Genomic DNA, 12,370 nt, shown 5'->3' with positions numbered 1-12,370 from the left:
TTAGAACCCGAGGGGACTTTGGGATTCTAAATGAGTGCAATCAATCTACTAGTGAAATTTCTTCCTCCTCCTTGTGAATCTAAGGAGAGCATTACACCTAAGCAGATCTAAGTCAAGAACTTTGGGCTCATTAAAAAGGCCTTTCAACATGAACTCTTTCAAACCTACATTATACACAAGTCAAGCTCATTGTATACTCTGTAAACTAATTCAGGTGGCTCAGGTCAGCCAGCACAGAAGTGTCCTGAACTCTGTATCAATTTGAACTTTCTGTCTTATCCTCTAATAGTACTTCTCAAATTTAATTTGTATACAAATCTCCAATGTCGAATGAGGTCACCTTCATCACAGAACCAAGTACCAGTGAAATCCAAGGATAATGACTTGTAAACTCTTTTAAACTTTATTTTGGGTCTCATCTCATGTCCTTGCTTTTCTGCAAAATTCACTCAATCCCCTAATTTCAGCTTGCCTAGAAAATACTTTGAGCTAATTCTCTTGTAATCACAAAGCTTTATCTTTGGCAGAAACTATGGACTGTAAAATAACACCACCACCAACAACATAATAACAAATTATCTCAATTCTTCTTCCATCTCAAAAGTTTGAAATTTTGTGTTAAAGTTTGAATCTGGGTCAGCTTGAATTTCAGCTGAACTGGTTTATCCATCCTCAGAGATTAGTTCCTAAGAGAATTCCTGACTTATTTAAAGGTGGAGGGAATTTAAGGTATTTCTATTATGTCATATGAGGCTTGAAAAAATGCTTATTTGTGGGCAGATCACCTGAGGTCAGGAATTTGAGACCAGTCTGGCCAACATGGTGAAACCCATCTCTACTAAAAATACAAAAAAATTAGCTGGGCATGGTGGCGCATGCCTGTAGTCCCAGCTACCTGGGAAGCTGAGGCAGGAGAATCACTTGAACCCTGGAGGCGGAGGTTGCAGTGAGCCGAGATCATGCCACTGCACTCCAGACTAGGTGGCAGAGTAAGACTCTGTCTCAAAAAAAAAAAAAAAAAAAAAAGTAAAGAAAGAAAGAAGAAAGAACCCTGAAATTATGTACACACTCTGGTAAATATTAGAGCCATGGAGATTCAGTGAGGAGTATAGTAGCATACCTTCTCCTTTCTTTTTCTCTTCGATTTTATATTTCTTTGTTAATTGCCAGTGTCAACCATTTTCTGAATCTCTCTTTCCTAATTAATTAGATTAACAAGAAAAGAACAAAAAACAAGAACTTTTCTGGCAGCAAACTGCTGCCCTGTTCATTCAGCGTGGTTCTGTGAGCTGACTTGGTTATTTGTCACTGACAAACTCCATGGAAGAGAACACAAGTCATGAGGGCAAATGCTGGAGCAGGAATGCTAGGGCAGTAACAGTTTTGAGAGGCAGGTTAGCTTTGACTTTACAGTGTCAAATGGGACACTAAGGCCTGAGAAAGGATGCTGTTTGGGTGAGGAATCTGGAGGTTTTTCTGAGGGCTAGAAGTTTGTCATTTGTTGTGGCTGTTTCAGAATGTCACTACTTAGTAGTATCCTTATCCACGGAAAGAGGACTAGCAGTTGATGATGACAAAAATAACATGTATTAAGTGCTTATTATGTGACAGACACTGTGCTCAATGTGAATTATATAATTTTTATCCCCATATAGTAACCCTTATATTTATAGTCTATAGTTAAGGAGACAGAGGTTAGGTAGGTTAAGGAACTTGCACAAAGTCACTAGCTCATAAATGACAGAGTTGGAACTTGTACAAAGGTCTGTCTGACTTCAAAGCACATATGCTTAAAATTATATTTAAAAATAGTCAGTGAGAGATACTAAACCTATATAAAGACTTTGGAGACAATGGGGTGATGTAATTATTATGGTATATATCTATGTACACACACACAAAGATGCACACACATATGATTCACACTGGCAATCGGGAAAGAATACATATATATATACACACACACACACATATATACACATTTTGAGATCTGGCTTCAAAAGTCTTCATTTTAAATTCAGTGATTGAATACTGAAACTATTTTTTTTCTGTTGTAAGTCTAAGATATTTCAATGTAGTTTTGTTTATAGGTCAATAAAGATCATCAGCTTCCAAGTTGGAATAAAAATACTTGAATGAAACATTATCTCTTAGGTTCATGGAAAGAAAAAAAAGTTCACAATGAAATGACAGCCCGGGAGAAAATATTTGCAATATATATAACCAAGCAAACAGTGACCATCACTAGTATACAAAGAGTTCCTGCAAATTATTATGACCAAGACAAACAAATCAAAAGAAAAACAGCCTGACAACATGAAGAGTGAATTTCCAGAAAAAGAAGAACAAAATTATTAAAAGAAGCTCAAACTCACCAATAAATAAATATATACATAAGGAGATAAGACCAACTCATCTAACAGGATGGCATATTCCTTTTAGAAAGTAATTTTGTATTAAAATTTGTATAATTCTTTGACTTAGAAATGCCACTCTGGAATCTACCCTATTTACCTAAGGATGGTCACTTGTATAATTCTTTATGACGCTAAAAACTGAAAATAATCTGTAAGTTATATATTTTAATTGAGAAAAAATCAAGACAAGTTAGTATTTGTAGCTTGGTTCTACTGTTTATATATATATTTAAAATATAAGCAAGTGTTTGGATGGATGGATAGATAGATAAGTCAGTACAACCATAGAGAAAAGGTGAAGAAGATATATACAGATTGTCAAACTCTGGGATGGGATGAGGCTGGATGAGCAAATGGAGAAGCTGGCTTCCTTATCTATTTTTATTTTTGAAGTGGTGAGATTAGAGCACATTTTACATTTCTGGTGATGTTAGTAATTAGTAAATGAAATTATTTTTAAAAAAGGAGAAAAATCACTTGTTTCAATGATCAATCATGAACCTAAAGCTACAAAATTCTTGGATTTTTTTTTTGAAATACAGATAGTTCACAACTTACAATGGTTTGACTCAGGGTTTTTCAACTTTATGATGTTGTGGAAGTGATATGCATTTAGTAGAAACTGTACATCGAGTTTCCATACAACATTCTGTTTTTCACTTTCAGAACAGTATTCAATAAATTATTAATATATGTGACAATTTATTATAAAATAGGCCTTATTATAAAATACGTTTTGTGTTAGATGGTTTTACCCAACTGTAGGGCAACGTAAGTGTTTTAAGCATATTTAAGGTAGGCTAGGCTAAGCTATGATGTTTAGTAGGTTAGGTGTATTAAATGCATTTTCAGCTTAAGATATTCTCAATTTAAGATAGGTTTGTTGAGATGTAATCCCATCATAAATTGAGGAGCATCTGTACTTCACAAACTAGTATAAACTCTTAACATTTTTCTTTACTGCAAAAAGTATAAGTGTAAAATTTTATAATATATAGACAAGCAAGAAATAAACAAAAATTACTCACAATTCTCACAATCTTCACGATTGAGTAGTAGTACTTTATTACATAATGGTTCTTGTTGACTGTTTTATTTCCTGTTTATTTCTAAATTACACAAAAGTTTGAGTGCCTTGCAAAAGTAATGCACCAGGAATCAATTACCTAGTGGTAATTTTCTATACATTTTTCTATGCATATGTATATACCCTTCTAAAACAGTAGAGTATACTACTCAGTAATGAGTGCACTAAAGCCTTAGAGGTCACTACTATACAATTCATTATGTAACCAAAAACCACTCGTATCCCAAAAGCTATTGAAATAAAAAATATATGTATTTGAAAAAAATCTAAACAATAATAAAATAAAAACTAAAAAGTATAGTAGTCTTAACATTTGTCTACACAAAAATTTGCACACAAATGTTCATGGCAGCATTATTCAGAGTAGCCAAAAAGTGAAAACAAGCCAAATGTAGTTTAACTAGTAAATGGATAAGCAAAATGTGGCTATCCATATAGTGGACTATTACTTGGCAAAGAAAGGGGTAAAATACTGACACGTGCTACAACATGAATGAACGTTATGCTAAGTGAAAGAAATCGGTTACAAAATATCATATGTCATGGGATCTAATTTACATGAAATATGCAGAATTGTCAAATCTATAGACATAAAAAGTAGATTGATGGTTGCTTGGGACTGTGGGAGGGGGTGAGGTGGTGATAGGAAGTGACTTCTAGTGAGTATAAAGTTTATTTTAGAGGTGATAAAAATGTTTTCACATTAGATTAGGGTGTTTGGTGTACAACTCCGTAATTATACTCAGAACTAATGAAATGTACACTTTAAATGGGTAAACTTTTATGATACGTACATTATATCTCAACAAAGCTCTTTCAAAAAGTCTTGTGGGAATGTTTTATTAATATTAGTAATAGCTGAAAATGAGAAGAGTTCTATACAATTTTGCCTTTTCCTTTCGAGTTTCCATTCTCCCCTCTACATCTCTGCATTCCCTATATTTAACCCCAAGAAGAAACTTGGTTGATTGTGGTACTTTTCATATAGAACTTTTTCCTCTTCCAGTGTATTCTGAACTTGTTTGGTTGATACCTTTCTTGAACAAGGGGCCCACAGCCAAAAATAAAATTGAAGCAGAAGCACCCACCTTCAATAATATGCTTTCTTGACAGCCCTCTTTCTGTTTCAGCTCTGCCAAGAAAAAGAAGCAAGTAACTTTGAATGAGAGTGTGCTTTCTTTTCTTCTCTAAATGTCTGATCTGAAATGCTAGTTTTGTACCCTGTTCTTATCAAATTCTGCACCACTGGAGGCTGAGGAGAGAAGTCTGGTGGCCAACACACTGAACCCCTTTTCTTTGGAGACCTCAGTAGATGAATTATCCACGACGGTCACCATGCCTCTATCATGCTCAGCACCAGGCTCCAGTAAACAGCAACTCAGCCACGTACACTCTGTCCATATTTAACTCAAGACACTGTACAACCTTTTCACCTTGTTCTTAACCAATCTAAAGAAAATAAAAGGCTTGACATAGGTTTGTGAGCTTACTGTAAGATTGCCAGGCTGCTGAAGTTTCTTTGTTAGCTTTTCTGATAAAGGAAGCAAATGTGGAAGTACCTTTGACTTCCAAAATAAATTTTAAAACTAAATTAAAATGCGATGAAGCAAATGTTCCTTAAATTAGTATCTCCAGAAGACAGACCCTTAATCATAAGGACTTTTGCCTTCCCAATTCTCAAGCTCTGGCCAATTTGAATGAAATATGGTACTTGAATTTTAAAGTATTGATAACATGTTTCTTCATCTTCAATACCTTTGGCAGCTTCTTTTTAAATATAATATTTACCATTCACTTTTGTGAATATATTCTTATTCGGTATTTTTAATAAATACATTAGTAATACTGTAGGTAGTATTCTACTACATATTCTACGATATAACGGTTCTTGCAGACTGTCTTATTTCCTGCAAGGTTTTGTGGCATTGCAAAAGCACTGAGCAATGGCACTGTGAATCAAAACACAGGCAATGAAAATCCGCATTTCTCATAGGCATGATGTTGCTTTATTTTTGTACAGATTACTACAGGAATACAAATTTAAATTCATCTTTCTGTCTTCATATCATTATAAATAGGCTCAAAACCAACAACAAAACAGAGTATATGTTTGCAAGTGTGTATATACACATATACATTTTGATTAGAAGGTTCCTAAAGAAGAATTGGCCTCTGCCTCCAATTTAAAAAATTCCCTATCAATTATAGGAAGATAAATAAGGTTTTGTTTGTTTTTGCTTTTTGTTAAAACTCCAGCATTTTTCTTTTTGTTATGATTTCTGTCTCAAAGATGGAAAAGCACAGTACCAATGATTGCTCTGGTATATGGAATAGCTTGCTGTCTTCTTACATGTTTGTCAAAAGGCCAGCCTTCTAGGTCCTGCTGAATAATGTAAGTACCAGTTCAAATGCCAGCAGGCCCATAAGAAGCCAATTCATTCCATGAAATCTTCTCTGCATCCCACAACAGAGAGCACATTTCTCTTTCATTTAGCCTGACAGCGAGTGATACAGGTAGCTCCATGTTATTCTCCAATGAGATGGTTCTTTTGATCAGCACTTTCAGAGCCCTCTGCAGAAATGATCAGAGACTTAGACATGGAGCCAGACAAGATATTTTTATCTTTGCATTCTGTAGAAGTCTCTGAGTTTTGGCAGATTTGAGTGACTTTTCTTCTGTGATGCTTCATGCCTATTTTCCTTTCCTGAAATTTGAACTCTATTTTGGAAATGATTCTAAGTATGAGACTGGTATTTGAAAAATCTACATTAATCACTTAGTAACAAGTGACCACATGCTTTGCACTAAATTTCTTTGGGAGTACCTTTCTGAAATTAAATCTTAGGCTAATTGGTATTTCCTTAGTATGAGAAAAAAAAAATCCTCTCTCTAAGCCAATTAATCTTAGTATGTTATATGTAAAATAACTGCCTAACAGCAAAAAAAGCAGGAACTACTAGTGGTTTTCTGTTTAGTAGGAAAAATAACTTACTTTCCACCCCAGTAGAGTTTGGTTGTTATGACCAGACTGGACCTCCTGTATATCAAACAGACAAACACAGAGAAGTAGTAAATAAATACAGGTTATTGTACCGAGTCATATTATTATAATAGCACCAGAAAGAATTTGTTATTGTACCTCACATTTTAAAAATTGGTAAAGAGGTAAATTTGTTAATCCATCTCACTGAAATAAAGACAAAGGGAAGCTAGTGAGGGGGGACTCAAAGTTGGATCCTAGAGGAAGAGGCTGAATGGAAATGATCTTTGCCTGGAGGAGGTGGAGGGCAGTGATAACAAGTCAGATTGAGAACTGACAGCAAGTCCAGGTGGACATAGCAAAGTGAAGGTGAGTGGTGGGCCAGCATGGAGGGTCAGAAATGGCGTGTGGGGATGGAAGTGAAAGGACTGAGGGGATGAATTGCTTTAGTAGGTCAAATGAACAAACACCAACGAACACGTGTATTCAGCATCTGGCCTAACGCTGATTGCATACGAACTCCTCCCAGGAGGACTCCACTCTCTGCCAAGGAACACGGACCCTTGTGGCTCTGAGTTATTATCCCTTCTAACATCACATTAACAGGCAGGAACTGACTACATAGAAATCTAAATGATGAAGTGAATTATAATAGTAAATATTTAGAACAAACAGGAAAAAAATGTCTTTGAGTGTCTTATTAAATGGAAATGTCATTTTAGGAAAACAGTCGTAAAATCCTTAGCTCAAGGTTCTACCATTTTACTGCTAAGGGAATGAAATGTGCAAATCTCATCAGCAAACTTATTACCTTCTGAAAGCCACAACCAAGGGCAGGAAATGCAATTCTAGTATTATGATCATGGAATAAAAAATATGTCTTGAGAACTACAGGGATACAATAAAATTGGGAAACAGATCTCAGTGCAATTTGGTTTCCCTCAGTATGTAATTTGATCTCACTGGTCTAGAAAAAAAAATCATTTGAGATTCAAAGGTTAAGGCCAATCTTCAGGAGTGCTTGAAATAAGGCATTTATAATTCTATCATCTGTAAAGTCAACGCCTCAGGGCTCTCGGGTATAAAAGCCTAGTATGATTAATGATAACCAACAGGGAATGACGGTGACAACTCTGACAACTTGGTTGCAACAAGAAAAATTTGTTGAAAATGTTAGCAGCCCCATCCCACTGAAGTTAATCCCCCAAAAAGTAATTTGAATCACTGTAATGGAAGGTCGATAAATACATGTACCTGGAGATTACACAACCTGAAAGGGCTGATGTACTTTCCAGGTTAATACATCAACCTCATGATATCTATTATAATAGCAATCTGCCACAGGCGAGCCTGGTCTCCTTTAGCACTTTCAACCTTCCACAAAAAGCTGGATGGAATATTATAAAAACTGAATGCAGTCCTTTTGATTATTGAAAGCTGCACATTCTATACAAACACTGCTACAGACTTAGTTTTTCAAAGTTAGGCTTCCTGTAAAACATTTGGCCTATAAGGGTATGCACACCAACATATATGTTCAAAGAGCAAGAGTAGACAGCAGCCTGGCAAATTATCACTGACTCCCACAGAGGCTATTAGAGCAACTCTTCTGAGTGCGTAGAGAATGATAATGCATTTTACAGTGATATAGCACAGCCTTCAAAATGCTTTTGCACACCTTATCTGACTCTGTCAGCATGACACTTCATGAACTGTTATGCTGTCCATTTTACAGGTGGTTAAACTGAGAATCAGAGAAGTGTAATAACTTGTCCTGGATAACATAGCTAGCAAGTGGTAATGCCAGAACCAGAAGTCAAGTGTGCTAGTCGAAACAGCTTTCATAGGCTCAAAGCTATGATGCTATGGTTTATCTTTTCACCAGTCTCATGGGGGCAACTGTGAACTAATATAAACATTCTGGAGTATAATTGTAGCTTGAGTTTTTATTTGCAAGAATGAAAGGCAGTTTGTGGAATATGCATGGTAATCTATTTTCTACAAAAGGTATATAACATAGGTTCTGCAGCTATGGAGAGTGATCATTTAATGTTCTCTGGGTGTTAAGAAAGAAAATAGCTACTGCGCCGATGCTTTCCCTTCTTCCTTAGATGTACTCCAGCAGCCTACACCTTGTTGCAGACCTCACTGTACTATTAGTGGAATTATCTCCAAGGTTTCTGTTATAATTGAATCATGTACCCCAAAAAGATATGTTAAAGTCCTAACCCACACAACCTCAGAATGTGAGCTTATTTGGAAATAGGATCACTGCGGATATAATTAGTTAATAGGTAGAGCAGGCCGTTAATCCAATATGACTGGTGTCTTTATCAGAAGACACACAGACACATGGGAGGAGAGCTGAGGTGCTGCAGCCGCAGGCCAAGGAATGCCCATGGTGGCTGGCAACCGCCAGAAGCTAAGAGGAAGCGAGGAAGAACTCTAAACTTTACCCAGAATGTCAGAGGGAACACGGCCCTGCCAACCTTGAAGTCAAACCTTGATTTTGGATTTCTGGCCTACAGAAACATGCAAGAATAAATTTCTGTTATTTTAAGATACCCAGTTTCTGGTCCTTTGTTGCAGCAACCATAGGGAATGGATACAGTCCCTATTTAGGCAGTGATGGGTGAACCAATACTTTGAGTGGGAAGGTAACTCAGGCAAAGTGAAGGACTGAGTGGGAACATGAATGTTTTCCCATATATAAGGTGGAATATAGTTTTCTATTAACATCCTTACAGTTCCCTGGGGTGGGAGAGAAGAAGGGAGAAGGAGAAAGTAGGTCATCAAAGTTTATTTGTTCATATCACTATAAATGTTTGCTTTTCCGTTTCCACAGGGCCCTCTATTCCTACCGAAAGTTTGTCTCAGAGTGGGGAGTAAGCAGCCTTAAAAATACATGCAGGTCTGTTTCACCTTCTTAGTTTCGCTTCCTAGAGAGAATTTAAATCATGTGTGCAAAAGCATAATAAAACCACTTTTGAACTCTTTGAGAATGTCCATTTTCCCTAGACTAAATTTTAGAAAATACATGCTAAGTGTTGAAGCATGAGTACACAGCTCTTTGCACAGTTGTCTTCACTAATACAATTACACTGTCACTTATTTGGTAATCAGCAGATATTATGCCAGGGCAGAGGAGGACCCCAAATTTGTCCAGTAATCTTTGCTGAGCTTTGCTTAATTCTGTATTCATGCGGGGGAAGTAGTGGCTGTTGTGGCTGAAATCTATAGTGAAATGGGGAAGTATTACCTCCCCACTGTCCATAGATGTTATAGCTTCCCTTATTACCACTGTCTTTGGCTACAGAAGGTGATGGAAAGGGATAGGTCAGCACAGCCATTGTGTTTCTCAAGGATAGCAGATGAAGCACTTTTCTGAATACCCAGATAACAGGGTTCCTGGGCACACAGGAGAGACGCTGACTAAATGTGTTCAGATAAGAAAGCTTTGGGGTATTTATCCCAAAGTCTTCTTGTTTCATCATTTCTTTGCATCCAGAGTTAATAAAATAAACAGCAAACATAAATGCATGTGTGTGGGGGGATAGTTTTCTGTCAAGTTACTTCCTACAACAGATTAGCACAAATGGCAGTCAGAAGCCATGAAATTGTTACTTTTTTATGCACAAATATTTCATGAACATCCCCTCCTCTGCTCAACCCTTTGGTAATTCATTGTGATCAATGACTAGTCACTGATCTAGTCATTGACTAGACTAATTTTTGAAGTGCCAGAAGTGAACTTGCCGGCATTTATTTTCAAGCCACTATAAATCATTGCTTTACCAACAGTTGATTTTTTTTTGACAACCTTTTGGTCAGATGTCATATAATTTTATTTTTCCTTCTCTGGTGCAAAACGATATCTTTTTAAAAATAAACAAATAATTATGGCAAATGCAATACCTCCAGCCTTTCTTCTTGATGATGCTCCCCAGAATCACTTCAGCCCTGGAGAGGGAAACAGATAATGTCTTAGGATGCAGTGTCCTGGAAAAGCAAGAGTCAATCCAGAACACAAGAACCATTCCTTGTTTGAACTCTCAGTGCCTACATATCCCGAAAATAGAAGCCGCTCTCGGCTGGTAGCACAGTTTCCGCTGTTTCTGCTTGTGCCTGCAGAATCCTGCTCCGGAGCATTCCAGAAGCACCTGCCAAATCCTGACACGCTGGCAGGAGACCGCCTGCAGTCCTGATACTAAGCAGCAGCAGTCATTTTGCAGTTTGGTGTTTTTGAACCAATGATCCCATTTATAAATGTCTTGCTTGGTAGTGTCCAAAGGAGGTCAAAGTTTTCCTTCTAATTGCTATGAAGCAATTCAATTGTGACCATGGAGAACAATGAGACCTCACATTGCTTAGATAGAAACTATTGGCTCTCAGGTATAAATTAAAACCGATGTTGTGGGTTTAGATGTTCCACATAGAGAACACTCACGTACGGAACATCCTAGGTTCCAGTGACCAACTTTGTCATAGGAGCAAAACAGAGGAAGACATAACGAAGTGTCCTTCCTGCCCCTAAGGCTGAGTTGCAGAGGCATACTGAAGGCATCCACTGTCCTCTCCTCTTCCACCTACCCAGGCTGGGACCCGAGATTGAGTAGACAAATGTTCTATGTCCCTCCCAGTATGACCAACATTGTCAGAAGCAGCTGGGCTCTCAGAGGCTTAGTGAATGGGAAATCAGTGGAATTAGCACCTTGCCCATTAGGATGCTGTGGACAGGAGTCATGGCTAATCATTATTGGTTTTAACTGAAAGTTCTGTCTTTGTTAGAGTGTATAGCTTGCAATAAGCTATGATGCAGGTTAGCTGTGGAGTATGCCCCAAAGAGACAAGCATTGAGTCTTGCATTGGTGTGTTGCTTTTGCTTCTCCCGATCTCTCTGTTACCTTTTACAACCTTGCATTTCACAGTGGAAACCTATCTCAATTATAGACTGACAATCAATAATTAATCAGAGCGATTATCCTCACAGGAGTAATACAAACAGGACTCTAACAGACTTGCTACTTACTTCTCCCTTTTTCTACCTTAGTGCCATTTGGTACTAAGCAGGATTCCACAAGAAGAAAACAATGGAAAGGGGTAGAAGGCAGAAAGGAGCAAGACCCTATAACCTTTACTTTCTCTCCTTGGATTCAACAGAAAGCGTCAAGAATGTGAGCTATGAACCTCCTTGATGGTCCTTAAACATATACATGTCTTGAAAAGGAGGAAACTCATGCAAAGAAAATGCACTGGGACCATCCACTGATCATCCTGATTCAGCAAGTCCAGCAATTGGATTGTAATTCTCACCTGGAAGGAGGTGAATTAGGCCTGCAGGTGATTATACCTCACAGTCCAGTTAGAAAATTGCAGAGCTGTTCAAACAGCTGGGCAGCTATTTAGTTTCCTTGGTTCTGAGACCTGGACATCCATCTTCCCAGTAGGAGGCCAGGGAGTCCCAGATCTATTCTGAACTGTGCTGGTTAGGCTGGAACCTGGACGGCATGAAACTTCAGGCCTGGCCTGGCCCATTTCCTATGTGTTCTAGTTTAACAAGCCCTGTCTTAGGGCTCCAAATCTGCCTTGGGTTCAAAGGAAGGTTGCAGTTGGATGTGACTCCTTTCACAAAAGAAGCGAGGACTCTCTACAACCCTTCCTGTCCTCAGAATGGGCTCTGAGATCCCCTCTTACAAAAGATAACAGATTCTTTGTCATCTTGGGGGATCCTGACTTTGACGTCTGATCTTCCTGTAATGCTAGTGTAGGGACAGGGAGGTAAACAGGAGAAGCTTCTGCTTCCCTGCGAGGAGGATGTCCCAGTTCCTCAGGGGCTGAAGAACTATGAGATACGGTTATGAAATAATGACACTAACTTTTGAGCA

At 37.8% G+C, this 12,370-nt stretch overlaps 1 protein-coding gene across 4 annotated transcripts in view; it reads right to left on the bottom strand.

Moving 5' to 3' along the window:
* Positions 1-12,370, bottom strand: part of KCNAB1 (potassium voltage-gated channel subfamily A regulatory beta subunit 1) — a 420,197-nt gene that overhangs the window by 66,200 nt on the left and 341,627 nt on the right. For all 4 annotated transcript variants that reach the window (XM_077990673.1, XM_015131744.3, XM_028843252.2 and 1 more), the window contains 3 exon segments: positions 10,401-10,445; positions 6,498-6,542; positions 4,593-4,636 (listed from right to left, as the gene is read on the bottom strand). In XM_077990673.1, the coding sequence (XP_077846799.1) occupies positions 4,593-4,636; positions 6,498-6,542; positions 10,401-10,445 (134 nt within the window).

Source organism: Macaca mulatta, chromosome 2 (genome assembly GCF_049350105.2).
Source record: "Macaca mulatta isolate MMU2019108-1 chromosome 2, T2T-MMU8v2.0, whole genome shotgun sequence".
NCBI lineage: Eukaryota > Metazoa > Chordata > Mammalia > Primates > Cercopithecidae > Macaca > Macaca mulatta.
The sequence above is the reverse complement of the archived record's forward strand: the minus strand, read 5'-3'. Positions and strand labels throughout refer to the sequence as shown.